This window comes from Ascidia mentula, chromosome 9 (genome assembly GCF_947561715.1).
Source record: "Ascidia mentula chromosome 9, kaAscMent1.1, whole genome shotgun sequence".
NCBI lineage: Eukaryota > Metazoa > Chordata > Ascidiacea > Phlebobranchia > Ascidiidae > Ascidia > Ascidia mentula.
In genome coordinates this window covers 2,689,877-2,705,593 of record NC_138574.1, presented here as the reverse complement: position 1 = coordinate 2,705,593, position 15,717 = coordinate 2,689,877, and the positions used below count along the sequence as shown (strand labels likewise).

Genomic DNA, 15,717 nt, shown 5'->3' with positions numbered 1-15,717 from the left:
GTGAACCTCACTTTATAGAGTTCAATTTTATTCTTACCAGGCGTCAATATTAGGTCATAAGTCGAATTGCACACTGGCATACCACGCCACCTAGTGACTTGATCAAATATGCTGAGGTTTTTGTAGAGGTTGCCTGAATGCGTAAAGGGATGCAACATCGTTTAACTGCCTACTCATTTGCATTTTTGTGTAAGTCCCAACTCTTCTCTGGTAATGGCATCAAATTTAGTTGCTGAAAAAGTGTCAAAGCACCACCCAGGGCTGGGTATACCCCCCTGTTGGTCATAAAATCTTTCAAGGGGCTGTATTACCGTGCATAAAATAAAAACCTGACCCGAAATCGAGACAATAGATGATGCACGTATTATTTCTAGTATCATGTGATGCTGTTATGTAATAATATTCATAAAAAAGCTTAAAACCATGATTCACAAAATTTCATCGTACTTGTCACCAATGCCCTCTATGTCCCATACACAACCCCATGAAATTATAAGGTGTGCCGTTTCTTAAAAATACGTGCTACGAATACCTAACTTTTTTATAGATACTATACAAGGCCTTAGCTAAAGGATTACCAATTTTATTTGCAAATTGTTCACCAAATGAATGGTATTTTTTACATATTTAGATGTAGCTTATCAAGCACTTTTACGTTTCCTTCCGGTGTGCTTGCTGTGTCAATCAAAAAATTGCTATAGCGACATCTACCGGCTTTAAAATTTTATGTAGATCAGGGCAAAGGGGGACTTTGGGCTTTAAAGGTAAAAAAAAATTGAAAAAGCAGAAACCTTTCTTGTATGGGTCTTTAAAGTCATGGGGTCACCGGTGACCCCTGGGGCTCTAAAGGGTTAAATCAAAAGTGAGGCTTGTTTAGTTTGCTGGATTCCTACTAAATTTAAGGTAATCAAAAGTAAATGCGCAGCGATAATTCAGAGTCGTGCACTTGGCACATCTACCAAAGCTGAACTTGCGCGTCACGTTTTGATAGTACGGGCCCAGTAACTGTAAGGTTGTTTCCTGGTTGGCGGTACGCCATCGGTTCTATTTGTATCACGCATATTTCTCTGCATTCATGTTTGAAGTTACACTGGGCTTGGTAGTTAACTGGCCTCTTTCTAACAGACCGAAGGCAGAGTTTTTGTTTTAAACCACACAAACGTAAAAGCTACCAACAAAAAGCACATTGGACAACGAGGAAGGAATCAAACCGGATATAAAACGTCGTGTAGTGATGTATTTGGAAAAATTCATGCAAAGAGTTGCTTCAATCACAGTATATGGAACATGTTTCTTATTACATATTATTATCACAGAATTTGCCTATTATTTCAACGCAAAATTTCTTGTCTTGTTCGTATGTACAGTTGCATCATTAAAAGGTGAAAAGTATTTTAAGTTATATAAACACTGGCACAAAAAAATATTCTCTTCTACTTGCTGGTATAATACCGACGGCACAGAATTAAAGAAATTTGTACTTTTTACAGTAAGCAATTTATTACGTCAATGTTTATTTCGGATTCTGTTTTTGAAATAATATTAACATTGAATAAGGCAGTTTTGGTAAATGGAGAAACTGATGATGCCGTTTTTAGGCGAAATATATTTTTCTCTAAATAAATCGATCTGAGCTGTCTGAAGATCGCTGTGTTTGGATTTTAATACATTATTATTGATACGGTGTGCGATCGACAGCCTGCCAGGGGCCTTTGGTTTTTTTGATCCAGATTTGATTTACTAATCACATTAATATTAACATTATATATAATGTATTACAATAATTTCCCATGTAACTCCTCCATTGTTAGGTCTGCATTAAACGAAAGCACATGTTATATCCAATGTGACGATGTGGTAGAGTTAAAGTAAACTGCTCTTAAAGTAAATTGTTCCTTGCAGAAGAGTTTACAGAATATCGTATTCTTTTTCATATGTTTGAAAATTAAGTTCCTCTTAAAAACCATCTAATAAAATTTATACAGTATAATGTGGCCTTTCAGGGCTATTATTGAGCCGGTCCGCAACAAAAAACGTGGCCTTTGAGATGGCAGGGATTAAATGTTGTATTGTAGGGAGGGCACGGACCAGTGGTGTTGCTCCAAATCGCCGTTTGATTAAGAGATGTTAAGTTTTTGCAGAGGTTGTTGCCTTTGCCCAACTGCACCCAGTCATCAGTGGCATTACTGTACGAAAACGTTGTATTTTCAGCAGTGTACAAAGAAACTAACTAAGTTACACAATAATGCATTACATCACAGCCTGAACAAAGAAAGATTCAGAATAGTTTAGGCTTTAGATGGTTTTTACACAACAATAAGTAAATAGTCGTTTTTAGGAACACACAACTCACGGGTTTTCTCATAATTCAGAGTATAAAGAGACTGACCCATATTGTTATTAACACTGTCATGTTAAACGTCGTTTTTACATTTCAAAGACCTAATTTCATATCTTGCATAATCCAACACCATAACAACATTATAACGTACCTAATGGGCGCCCAATGGGATCCGTACGTGAATAGCATTATTCTGACTCTGTTGTATTTGGTGCAAATTTGCGTGCTCGAGCAGATGTCGGCATTTGTTACAGTGGTATTGCAGAATTTCCGTGCCGAAGCCCAAGTCAGATTAGCAGAATTCCTGTAGAAATAAAGGAAGTTGTTGCTACCTTGTAATACGTTAAATGTGTAAATTATTCTGAATTATAGGCTACTCTACGTTGGCGAAACAGTTTTTAAGGGATTGTTTGAGTTCCAAGCTAAATTCAAACTTCAACAAGTTATTTCATTTATTATATTTTCATAAACTTGCGTAATCCATAAACTTATTGTTATGACAACATTGTAAAAGTACATTAATGCACACCTGACAGGAAAAAGCGTTCCATGAAACGGTAACAGTTGTGAAATTCCATCCGGTCGATTGATCAGTTCTTATAAGTTCACCTTCAAACGAGAGAGCCTTGATTTTGTAAACATCCAACTCAAACGTAAGTGATGAACTTGCGACTGGAACCGCCTGAAATTTAAAACCCCTGTGTTAATTTCGGCCGGTTGATATTTGTCACTCAAAATGTATCACAACTGTTTTGGATTGATTATGTCTGTTTTTAAACACACCGGGACTTGAACCTGCGCTATCTTGCTCACAAATCTTGATTTCCTATCAAACGTTATAAGCTTCTATTAGTTCCATCGTTGTGCCGAATTATGCCAGAGACCTAAATAGCAAAGCCCAAACATTTCCCTACAGTGAGACAAACGTCCCTTACTTAAAAATCCCTATCTCTCAGTTTAGTGCAGAGGTATAAAAAATAACTGCAGTTTAATTTGCATACTGTGTGTTTTATTTTGTAGTTTCTAAATTTCCTAGAAAATAGGATTTGCGCAAGAGTTGACAAAAAAACATAATAAAACGTCGCAAATTGTAAGCGGAAATTAAATCAAAATTCATTTTATCTTCCCAAATTCATGAATTAATAAATATAAGTTTTACCTCAACGTCAACGTGAAGAGGCGGAATGCTGAAACACATTTCGTACACAACTGTTATGTTAAGTTTGGAGGTCGAAGAAAACGTGTCCAGCGTGAAAGCTCCATGGTAAATTCTTGCTGTGAAACATTAAAGATGTTACATCGCGGTATTATTTTTGCAATGTCGCCCACAGAGCTATTGGCCCGATCTGTGTGTATTCAATAGAAACGAATTTTAATTCAATGCAGTCAGTACAAACAACGTTCGTGGCCCCCGAAAAACCCCGCTGGGCATTTTATCCTTGAGAAACTCTGGGTTACATATAGTAGCCGAATTTGACCAATCACAAAATATGAGTATATTTAGTGCCAAGTTTGCCCACTGTGACTACACTCACTATTAAACAATGACCTAATTCCTATAATGCTCCTCATATTTAGTGCAAACGTTTTTGTAATTTAAACTAAGAAAAAGTGACTAAAAGCAGGTATCAATTTTACCTTGGCTGAAAAGCAAGAAAGAATAAAGTGCCAGCAATAGCATTGGTGCAATATTTTTCATCTTTATTCTCTCACCTTAGTCACTATCTTTAAAGTTAGTGAAAGCTATTGGAAATATTGGCAACGTTGACAGTATCAGCTTAAGTAACCAAGGTTAAATTTCCTGACATCACAGGATAGTTGATAATACAGATCGGTGTTTCAACAAAACGCTACAAATCTGCAACTGTCCACACCCTTGTCTATTTTTATCAGTTCTTTACAATTTAAGCAGATACATGAATCGGTTGGTATAGCATCGGCAAACTGGGCAAACTTCTTTACGCAAACAAAGCATGTGTCTCATGGCCAACCAAAATCCACGCCACCTTCACAGCTTTATGAGGTAAATGTTCTGTAGTGTTTTTACCCTTATTCTTGGTAGCCGCAATACATGTGTATTTCTATGCCGCGTGTCAGAATTTGCTTTAGAGACAGCAGAGCCTTAATCTAACACTGGGTTTATTTTCACTTCAACCGCGTCACATGTATAAATTCCTAATCAAAACATCATCCGCAGCCATCAACTACGCACTTAATTATAGGGACGTGGTCTATTTGTAGTAAATTATGAAATAAGCAGCCTACTTTTTGTTATTATTCATTCTTCTATAAGCTGTTGATTGCCAACATAACATATTCCCTGTTGATTGATTGTCGCTTAACACAATATAGTATATAACGCCTACAGATAGTTATAAAACAAACGTGGAAGTTGTTGTGGATTTCCGTCATGTCGCTTACAACAATCAACCTTCATCCGCTACCAACTGAAGGTTTGACGTTTGTGTTGAATCTCTGTTCCGTTTGGTTTAATCCCAAAGCAAGCAGCACTTACTCGTCAATGGTTCTAAGCCTTTTTGCTACTACGGACCATATCAAGTTTCAAAACAACTAACAGCTTGCAACCCTTTAAATCTGAGCTAAAATGTTATAAACAGAAAACATAAAATGCAAACTACTATTTATTAAGGAGAAAGAAGGCACATTGGGCCAGCGTTTAAAAACACGGGGTTTTGAGCGTTGTATAAGATAGCAGGGAATTTGCGTAGCTTATTTACATCGATTCAAACACAGGACAGAAAACAGTTACGCCGAAAACGAACATGTCCTTATACTTTTTGTCAGTTTGTGCAATTAGAATAATGGGCCTGCACAAATTTATACGTAACAAATGTGAGTAAATAATTGCCAATAATTTAAGCTCTGTTTACAAGTAATTAAACTTCATGCAATTAAAGGTTACAGAACACAAACAGAAAATTGGGCGTTACACGCGAAACATTCTTCATTTCTACCAAAACTAACAAAAAGCAGTAAAATCATTTTCAGCAAGGGGTAATTGAAGTACTATATACATTTAGGGTTTAGCTTATAGTCCCCAGGAATGTTCGTTTTAAATAACATTTTGTGTTGTAGAAGAATTTTCGTTCATTTCTGCCCCTCCTGCCTTCTGCTCTTCGTCACTGTTGTGTTTTGGGTAAAATTCCGCCATTCTTTCATTACCACGAAGGAAATCGTAGCAATGGATAAGAACCTGGGGAATGGGTTCAATGAACAGGTTGAAAAACTCTTGCTTGTCTGCCATCTTTAAAATTTCTTGTTCTTTTACCGAAAGCTTCTTTTCGTGAGTAAGCTGTACGAACAAAGAAATAATGATAAGCTGCACGGGAGACAAAATAGAGAGTTTACCACGTGGAGCAGAGGTTCTTAAACTAGGTATATTTTGTCGTGTTAATTTTTTGTTTCTGTTTTTTTTGTGAAAAAAAAACGTTCAATAAACAGAGGCCACCGGTCCTAATTGCCAAGATTGTACTACAAACAATTTTTTTAAATAGCCATAAGGACGACACGAATTCGAATATTCGGAAATATCAAACTATTGTGTAAAAAACGTGTTGTTAGTTTCGCCTTGGAACTTTGAAACATTCAACAGAAAGTAAATGAAAATAATCTAACAAATTTTCAGTGAAGTTTTAATTGCATTTTGTCTCAATTTTTTGACGATTCGTGATTTGTTGGATTCTAGAATGTTTTTGTACTTAGTAATACTCCAGTTCACACCTTATTACGCATTTTGCGAATGATGTCTTCGATTCCGCGGCAAGTTTTGTCACCCCAACTTTTGGTTAACTTTGTCGGTAATTCGTAATTTTCCATGTCGAACTTTGCTTTCTTAGGTTCGTCAGAATATTGTTTATCCTCCAGGTATTCTTTGTTATATTCATTGAAAGCTTCCTTGGTTATTTTGCCAGATTTTATATCTTTGTCAACAACTTCATGAACTTCCTGAAAACGACGGCTAATTTATATGAGATATCCCTCAATATTAGTCCATCAATGAGTTGATTACACTTGTTAGTAATGTTCGTATCACTTGTCCTGGCAGTAATGTTCAACCTCAGCTTTGTAGCAATTTTTAGTGTGTTTACAAACGATGCCTCAGTGGAGTTAATGGTACTTTACACCTGTTTATTATTGACCATAAGCCAGTTAACGATAAACGGGTATTTCTGTCTCCGCCTATGCCACACGCAGTTTACCTCAAAAAAATTGTTTTTTCTTTGAATTTCCCACAGTGCTGGATGTTTTTCAGCTTCCTCCAAAGTTGGTCGTTTTTCCACATCATAAGATACCATTTTTTTGACCAAGTCGCAGGCTGTAATTCTTTGTTCCGCTGTAATATGTACAGTCTGTGTGCTTTGCTGGGAACCAAGTAAATACTTGAAAGTTGGTGGATGCTTCTTTCGAATATTTGTCTCGTGCTCGAAAGGTTCATCTCCAAACATATATTTGCCATGAGTGAAAACATAATGAATGTAACCACCCAGTGCAAATATATCGCTGCTAAATTTCTGAAAAAACTTAGAATTTATAAATTACGTTTTCATGAAAAGTTTGAACATACGGGCTCAATGTTGTCGCCGTAACATTCCGGGGCCATGTAAGACGCGGTTCCCGCCGCTTTCGTAAAATTCTTCGATTGATCGTGACTCTGTTTTCGACTCAACCCAAAATCTGCGACCTTTATCCAAACTTTTCCTGTATTTTCCTTTTTAAGGAGGAAATTTCCTGGTTTGATATCACGATGGACTGTAATGTTTTAATACAGTTACATATGTAACGCAGGTAAAAATGATCATCAGAAAATCAGAAATACAACCTATGCCCATTCCGTGAAGATGCTTTAAACCAGTAATCGACTGTCGAATAATTTCGTGTGCAGTGACATCAAAATACTCCAAGTACTTGACTTCCATTTTTGAACCATTCTCCACATATATCGGTTTTTCTGTTTTTCCACATTGGCTGGACACCCACTAAATAAATGTTAATTTAGGTAACAATACACACACATTTTAACAAACAGAAAATACTTTTTCAACATCTCCCCCGCATAGTTCCATGACAAAATACAGACAAATACCCTGGAAAAAAAGTTGCTTTACAGCGAACGCTAATTGTTAACTTTTAACTTTTTTTACCTTTTCAAAGGAACCAAAATATCTAACAATGTTTTGATTGTCGCACATGTTCAGAACTTTTTGTTCCTCACCCGGTTTTCTACATATGTTTCGATCAACGCATTTTGCGGCACAATATTTGTTGTCCTTTGTTCGAATGCATCTACAAAAATAATGCTTGACGCAAGGTCAACGTTTTACTAATCCACAAGACCAAGTCATTAACTTATTTGCCGTTTTGTGTTTTTAAGTTGAAAATACTATGACATGTTTTTTGATGTTTTCAGGCTTAGTTTACCCCGAAAATTCTACAATGTTTTCAGAAACATTAGACTCTTTGGCAATTCATACGTTTTCATATTGCAATATGGATCGCGTCAATTAAATTGTTCTTTTTAATAAAAACAATCCAAACAAATATCCATACAAAAATATTTTGGACCCATCTGCTCCTTCTCCGATCACTGCTGTTTCTTTCAATGTATATTCCACAGCCGTTTTACTTTCTGCAATCATGTAAGTTTATTTTGTTCAAACAAAATGTAAATGGTAAAAAACACATACCTCCGTAATTATAAATGTTGAAAGTAGGCTGAAAGACATAAAATATTAGTAATGTTTCAAAAGCTGTACATTTTGGGGCAAGTGAAACGCAGTTGTAGCAATGTTATGTAGTCCGTATTGCCAAAACAGGCACCTTAACTCAAGAATACCAAACATTGCCACAACAAGAAAGCTTGCAAATCTCGTATTTGATTTGAGCTCACACAAAAAAGTATGAACAATAGAGCCAATTATGTATCAGGATTGTTAAAATGCACAACCTTACGTGATAAATAGGGGAGTCATTAATAAAAACACCATCAACATTCGTAAGTCTACTTTCACTTTCGTCCATGATAGAAATTTCTTGGGGGAAGCTCTACAAAAAAATAATTGTCAGGCTACCTCACGATTTCTCTATGAAACGACCACATGAATGAGCCTGTGCAGTTCAGTGTTGACCATGGGCTTTTACTTTTCAGCTACTACGTCACTGCCCTTACTTCCTTCTTCATCTCTTTTGCGTGTTAAACACAGTGTTTTTACGCAGTTGTAAGTTTGCCCTCGGTCCGTGAATATTTTGTCTTTTTTTCTATCACCCTATTTACTTTGAACGTCTGGCAAGAAACCAACGATGGCCATAGGCAAAATTGTCATTGAAAGGATCATACACTGGCGCTGATTGTCTGTTACTCTTTTTTATTTTTGTATAAAAAAAAAGTTGCACTGATGGGATTTTACAAGATGTAGACAAGATTTTGCTTCGGCAAAGAGACATTTTGCTGCTTACATTGCAAATGCATAGGTTATTGGCTGATTTTGTTTATGTTTAACTGATTATGTTTAATAGGACTTTAACAATCAATCACTGCGAAAAACACGCAAATATATTTTTTTTTGCTTTTTTTCAGTATATTTTAATTGTCATGAATAACAATATTAATACCATGTCTGTTTTTAAGTATTTGTGTTTAAATACATTCAAATATTTGGCCTTGCTGGGCTTAAAACTGTTAGAAATACTGTTTAAAATAATACTTCGAAATGTTTGCAAATACCAAATGTCAAAAAATGCATTTCATGGTCTATATTTCCTAAAGGTTTTGAAGTAGCTTTAGTTGACAACGTATATCACTTTTGCTATAGATGTAAAAAAACAAAATAACGGTTTGTGAATTGTTATAAACAAGTCAAGAAACACTTACCATCAAATCTTGTGTGCTTTTTGTGATTTGTGTAGTTGAAGCTGCAACAGAATAAAAACCAACGACACCCGATTCAGCTGATGACGATCCTGTGCTTACTTCCATGTTTAACTATTTTTCAGTAGATTAAATTTGAAAAACGTCTTTCACAACTTTATCTTTTCGTTAATTTTGTTATAACACTATCCGTTACATTTAAAAATTTTCTGCGAAGTACGTAGGCAAAAAACTGAAGGGGTCTGGCCAATTTATCAGTTTTTCAAACAAACCGAACAGATATTACTATGTTTTTTGGCGTAAATAAGAAACCCAAGAAATTTTAGTTACATCATTTTTGTCGGTGCATTGGTTAATGGCCAAAAAGCCGTGGTTTAAATACAGCCATGTGGAATTTGCACAGCTTATAGTATGGTTTTACCTACATCAGAACACAAACCTTTTTGCCGATATCATTGAAGTTACTTTTGATTCACATTTATATTATAACAAAAGCTTGCCCGGCTATTATATTAATATACGTAATGACACTATTTACTCTCGCATACAAGTTCTACGGGAAATTAAATTGGGCCTAAATTCACTGTGCTGTCACAATAGCAATGGAATTTTGTTGTGTATATTTTAAACATAGTGTACGGTACTTACTGATTCCCTGGAATCGTTGTCTGACTCTTCGTTTTTCAGTGGTTGGGCGACCTATTTTCAACAAAAATTTTGTAAAAAGTTCTCTTCGACTTCATGAAATCACAAAAACCAGAGTTTTTGCATAATAGGTTATTGAGTATTCAGGCTTCGCGACTCAGGCATTGCAGCCTAGCTGGATCTGTTACTTTTCCTTACACGCCGGAGCGAGATATGAAACATCAAATTCCTATAGCTCAGTCGATAGAGAGTTGGACCAGGTCGACCAAGGATTGTGAGTTCAAACTTCACCGGTAGCTTGATTTATTCTGATCGCGTTCCGACTTGTCAGGAAATAGCGGCTGATTCAGCTAGGCTGCAATGCTCACGACCCTGGGCAAACCAGGCCCAACGTTCTACCAACTGAGCTACAGGAGCTCAGTGGTTTCGCGGGATATATTGTGGTCACGATGCAATGGTGCGCAAGCGCACAACTTAACAACCTTATGTACGTAGAGGGTTCTCTACCCCTATAATCAGCTCCAAAATGTCAGGAAAAAGTGTCGAATCCAGCTAGGCTGCAATGCCTGGGCTGCAAAGAGCCTAATGATCTCGATACGATAGCTGTGAACGCAAGCAAAGACCTTCGCATTGTGGCGATCCTGCCTATCATGCAATATAATGAAATATTGCTGTGTTGACCATTCCTGTTTGACTTAATTATGCCTGTTCTTTAGTGACTGCGATTTCATGGGAAACGAGAGAAACTATTTCTAGAGTAAGGTCAGGCAAGAAACTAGTTGAAATTCCTGTTGCTGCCAGGCATATTGCAATTTAAAGATGTATTTCAGCACGTATATTTTATGTCAGAAGAGCAGTACATTTTTAAAAAAACTAGTTATTCTAAATTCAAAAAACAAGATATTTTTTGTGGCGTAAACATTTTGTAGGCGGCGAGATGAAGTTGTTATCTTCAAGAATAATAAGATTTATTTTTGTCTATTCCTATTTAAGCTTTCAATCTTTTGTATGGCGAAGTTACTTTTCATGTAATGATAAAATTATTTCAGAATTGGCGTTTTTAATCTTTGTTTCGTGTTTGTTTTTCCAAACATAATGGTTTTGCAAAACTGAATTGCAAAAACATGTGGTAGGTCTGAATGCAGTTGTGATCAGTATTTGGTCGAAACATGTCACATACCTTAGGAAGGAAATCATTGTCAACACAAAAGTGACTGTCTTATTGTAACTCGCGCATACTTTAGTGCCCTCACCGAAGCTGATACTGATCAAGGGCAAAATTAAAATTAATCTCCTTTGCACAACATTGCTCCCAACATTTGACCAAAATAACGGTTTGTGAATTTTTTTTAACAAGTCAAGGAACACTTACCATCAAATCTTGTAGGCGTTTTGTGAGTTGTGCATTTGAAGTCAATAATTGATCATTAGAAGGTGCTGCAACAGAAAAAAAGCCAACGGCATCCGATTCAGCTGATGACGATCCTGTGCTTTCTTCCATGTTGAACTATTTTTCAGTAGATTAAATTTGACAAACGTCCTTCACAAGAATCTTTCTTTATCTTTTCGTTAATTTTGTTTTTACACTATCCGTTATATTTAAAAATTTTCTGCGGAGTACGTAGGCAGAAAACTGAAGGGGTCTGGCCAATTTATCAGTTTTTCAAACAAACCGAACAGATATTACTCTGTTTGTTTGCGTAAATAAGAAACCCAAGAAATTTTAGTTACATCATTTTTGTCGGTGCATTGGTTAATGGCCAAAAAGCCGTGGTTTAAATACAGCCATGTGGAATTTGCACAGCTTATAGCATGGTTTTACCTACATCAGAACACAAACCTTTTTGCCGATATCATTGAAGTTACTTTTGATTCACATTTATATTATGACAAAAGCTTCCCCGGCTATTATATTAATATACGTAATGACACTATTTACTCTCGCATACAAGTTCTACGGGAAATTAAATTGGGCCTAAATTCACTGTGCTGTCACAATAGTAATGGAGTTTTGTTGTGTATATTTTAAACATAGTGTACGGTACTTACTGATTCCCTGGAATCGTTGTCTGACTCTTCGTTTTTCAGTGGTTGGGCGACCTATTTTCAACAAAAATTTTGTAAAAAGTTCTCTTCGACTTCATGAAATCACAAAAACCAGAGTTTTTGCATAATAGGTTATTGAGTATTCAGGCTTCGCGACTCAGGCATTGCAGCCTAGCTGGATCTGTTACTTTTCCTTACACGCCGGAGCGAGATATGAAACATCAAATTCCTATAGCTCAGTCGATAGAGAGTTGGACCAGGTCGACCTAGGATTGTGAGTTCAAACTTCACCGGTAGCTTGATTTATTCAATTCAATTCAATTCAGTTTATTTACATCATAATCCGCGAAAATAAAATGCGGAACAGTAAAACACAATGAATGATCCAGTTGGGATTAGATGAAGGGACGGTAGAAACCTCAATTGGTTATTTGAAACCGCCCCTGGGTTGTTTCGAGGTTGCAAAAGATTTACGCGGTTGTACGCAATGACATTGATGAGGCAAGGAACATTTAATCAACAATCATTCTGCATTACAATAAACAAAGAAGTACAAAAATAACACGAAACAGAGAAAAGACAATCAGTAAGTATTGCGCATGTTACAAAACTAAAAGATACAATATAAATAAGAATGAATCGTTGTGAATTTTACCATTTGCATATGTCAAGGGCAATTACCAATTAGGCCGGCGGTGAAGTGACGTTGTGATTTTATGCTAAATTGCGCCCTATCGCATCAAAACATTCCTGCGGGTGTTTACATCGCACGTGGTCATCTCTACAGCTGTGCAGCATTGGCATATAAGTGAAGAAAGTGTAATTTTAATGCTTTAAGAAACCCTTTTAAGCTAAAGCTTTTAATGTTTCGCGGGATGTTATTCCATATTTCTGCGCCTTGGTATTTTATAGTTTTTTTACCTAGTTCAGTGAAAACACGTGGGAGATAATATTGATGTGTGGTTTGACATCGTGTTATGTGGGTGTGAATGTTTGCTAATGGGGTAAAGTAGTCCTTAAAGGCTGCGGGTAGACGATGATTTTTGTAATTGTAAGCAAATTTACCAAGTTGCAGCTTGTGCTGTAGATTGACTGGAAGAATTTGTGCTTTAATGTACAGTTGATAGGTGTGGGTGCGAAAGGGACTGTTTGTTATTATGCGAAGCGCTCTATTTTGCAGGACCACCACTGGATGTAACAATGATGGGCAAACAAAACCCCACGCCAAAAGGCCATTTATTCTGATCGCGTTCCGACTTGTCAGGAAATAGCGGTTGATTCAGCTAGGCTGCAATGCTCACGACCCTGGGCAAACCAGGCCCAACGTTCTACCAACTGAGCTACAGGAGCTCAGTGGTTTCGCGGGATATATTGTGGTCACGATGCAATGGTGCGCAAACGCACAACTTAACAACCTTATGTACGTAGAGGGTTCTCTACCGCTATAATCAGCTCCAATATGTCAGGAAATAGTGTTGAATCCAGCTAGGCTGGAATGCCTGGGCTGCAAAGAGCCTAATGATCTCGATACGATAGCTGTGAACGCAAGCAAGGACCTGCGCATTGTGGCGATCCTGCCTATGATGCAATATAATGAAATATTGCTGTGTTGACCATTATAAAGGGTCCTGTTTGACTTAATTATGCCTGTTCTTTAGTGACTGCGATTTCATGGGAAACGAGAGAAACTATTTCTAGAGTAAGGTCAGGCAAGAAACTAGTTGAAATTCCTGTTGCTGCCAGGCATATTGCAATTTAAAAATGTATTTCAGCACGTATAATTTATGTCAGAAGAGCAGTACATTTTGAAAAAACTAGTTATTCTAAAGCTGCAGACAGGGTGTGTACACGCACTGTTTCGACCTGTAATGTCTCATCAGTGCAGCTGTGGAGTGACACTGTGCTAGCTTTCACACTAGCAGGCACACTAGTCTCCGCTTTGTGCCTTGTGGTATGAGACCTTGCAGGTCGAAACAGTGCGTGCACACACCCTGTCTTCAGCTTTGCAATATTATGGCTTTTTTTGCACATATAGTTATTCTAAATTCGAAAAACAAGATATTTTTTGTGGCGTAAACATTTAATAGGCGGCGAGATGAAGTTGTTATCTTCAAGAATAATAAGATTTATTTTTGTCTATTCCTATTTAAGCTTTCAATCTTTTGTATGGCGAAGTTACTTTTCATGTAATGATAAAATCTTTTCAGAATTGGCGTTTTTAATCTTTGTTTCGTGTTTGTTTTTCCAAAAATAATGGTTTTACAAAACTGAATTGCAAAAACATGTGATAGGTCTGAATGCAGTTGTGATCAGTATTTGGTCGAAACATGTCACATACCTTGGGAGGGAAATCATTCTTAACACAAAAGTGACTGTCTTATTGTAACTCGCGCATACTTTAGTGCCCTCATCGAAGCTGATAGTTGATGAAAGGCAAAATTAAAATAAATCCCCTTTGCACAACATTGCTCCCAACATTTGACCAAAATAACGGTTTGTGAATTGTCATGAACAAGTCAAGAAACACTTACCATATCTATTGGTTGCGGTGCAGTTTGAGGTAAAACGGGTAAAACGCCATCTGCATCCGGTTCAACTGGTGACAATCCTGTGTTTTCTTCCATATATTTTTCAGTTTAACTGTTTTTCAGTAGATTAAATGACAAACGTCTTTTACACCTTTCTCTGCGGGGCATAAAGGTAGGAAATACTCTAGGGGTCTGGACAATAATCAGTTTTTCAAACAAACCGAACTGTTACAACACTTCGTGTATGCGTAAATTCAGTGGTAAGAAAACCAAGTTTTAGTTCTGCAGTTGCACAATTAGATCATTTTCCCAGTGCATCGGCCACACATGAAAAAGCGGTTCATTTAAATGTAATAAAATATAAGGTTCTTTTTCCGCTAACACTTGGTACACTTCCTAGTTGTCATTTGAATTAGATTTGGAAAATTAACAAAAGAATGAAAGCAGAAATGAGGCGATAACGTTCTTACACTCGTGTAAAGATAGGATTCTGATCTGAGTACAGCTATTGATCTACTAGGCACGCAATTGACCCAAGAACTGCAGATGTATCAGTAGTTTTCTGACAAGGCCGTAAACTGCATACCACCTCTCTTAGAGTGGAGAAAACAATCTTCGGCGTAAACCAGCACCTTCACGCACATGCACCAGACTTTGGCTTTCAAGTGTAACATAACATCAATTATCCCAAAGCATTGTACAGAACAATTACGTCATCTACAGGATTTTTCAGGCGTAAACACACAACCTTCACCCTGGAATAAAGCGAACGTAACTCATGAATCAGTTTTCCTAATATGTAGAAAGACATGTCACACAATTGTGCATCTATTAGTGGTAATTTTAGAGGTACCGTAGCGCCCAGTTCATACAAAGGCGCTACAAGCTCCGGTAGCACATATAATAAACCATTGTGTAAAGCCATGCTACTATTGTCTTTCATGTAAATTAAGATTTATAAGAAATATGTAATAAGACTGTCTTAAACCAAATCAAAAGTCACCGCGCTATTCCAGGCAAGGGCGGTTAAGTGCATAAAGCAAGATCAAGCTTTGTTTCAACAAAACCAAATTACCATCACCGTTTTGGCTCAGAATTCATGTTTTGAATTTACTTGCGCCGTTGTAACATAGCAATTCCGACCATTTTCTTCTATTTTAGAATATCTTCCTCACAACAAAATCCTTCACAAATATGCTATCAGTCTCGGTACTTTATATCTAGGCCCACCTCACCAGGCAGCAACCATGCTGTCGAGGCACCTTACGCAT

The 15,717-nt window shown here is 36.9% G+C and overlaps 1 protein-coding gene across 1 annotated transcript; it reads right to left on the bottom strand.

Annotated features, from left to right (window-relative positions):
* Positions 1 to 4,965: 4,965 nt before the first annotated feature.
* LOC145913828 (serine/threonine-protein kinase/endoribonuclease IRE1-like) lies at positions 4,966 to 14,524 on the bottom strand. Its single transcript, XM_083001586.1, has 15 exons — positions 14,450 to 14,524; positions 11,922 to 11,972; positions 11,245 to 11,379; positions 9,876 to 9,926; positions 9,231 to 9,341; positions 8,312 to 8,404; positions 8,047 to 8,074; positions 7,910 to 7,988; positions 7,504 to 7,645; positions 7,396 to 7,446; positions 7,182 to 7,338; positions 6,927 to 7,111; positions 6,562 to 6,873; positions 6,083 to 6,307; positions 4,966 to 5,654 (listed from the first exon to the last, which is right to left on the bottom strand). Exons 1-15 carry the CDS (start codon positions 14,450 to 14,452, stop codon positions 5,415 to 5,417), a joined length of 1,863 nt encoding a protein of 620 aa, XP_082857712.1. The 5' UTR covers positions 14,453 to 14,524; the 3' UTR covers positions 4,966 to 5,414.
* Positions 14,525 to 15,717: the final 1,193 nt, after the last annotated feature.

What these genes read in the sequence shown, in the direction of transcription:
- LOC145913828 (XM_083001586.1), bottom strand. An exon ending in ACAACGATTCCAGGGAATCA is followed by an intron (nt 9,342 to 9,875) that starts GTAAGTACCGTA and finishes ACTGAAAAATAG; the next exon opens with TTAAACATGGAAGTAAGCAC. An exon ending in GAAAAAACAATTTTTTTGAG is followed by an intron (nt 6,308 to 6,561) that starts GTAAACTGCGTG and finishes CGTCGTTTTCAG; the next exon opens with GAAGTTCATGAAGTTGTTGA.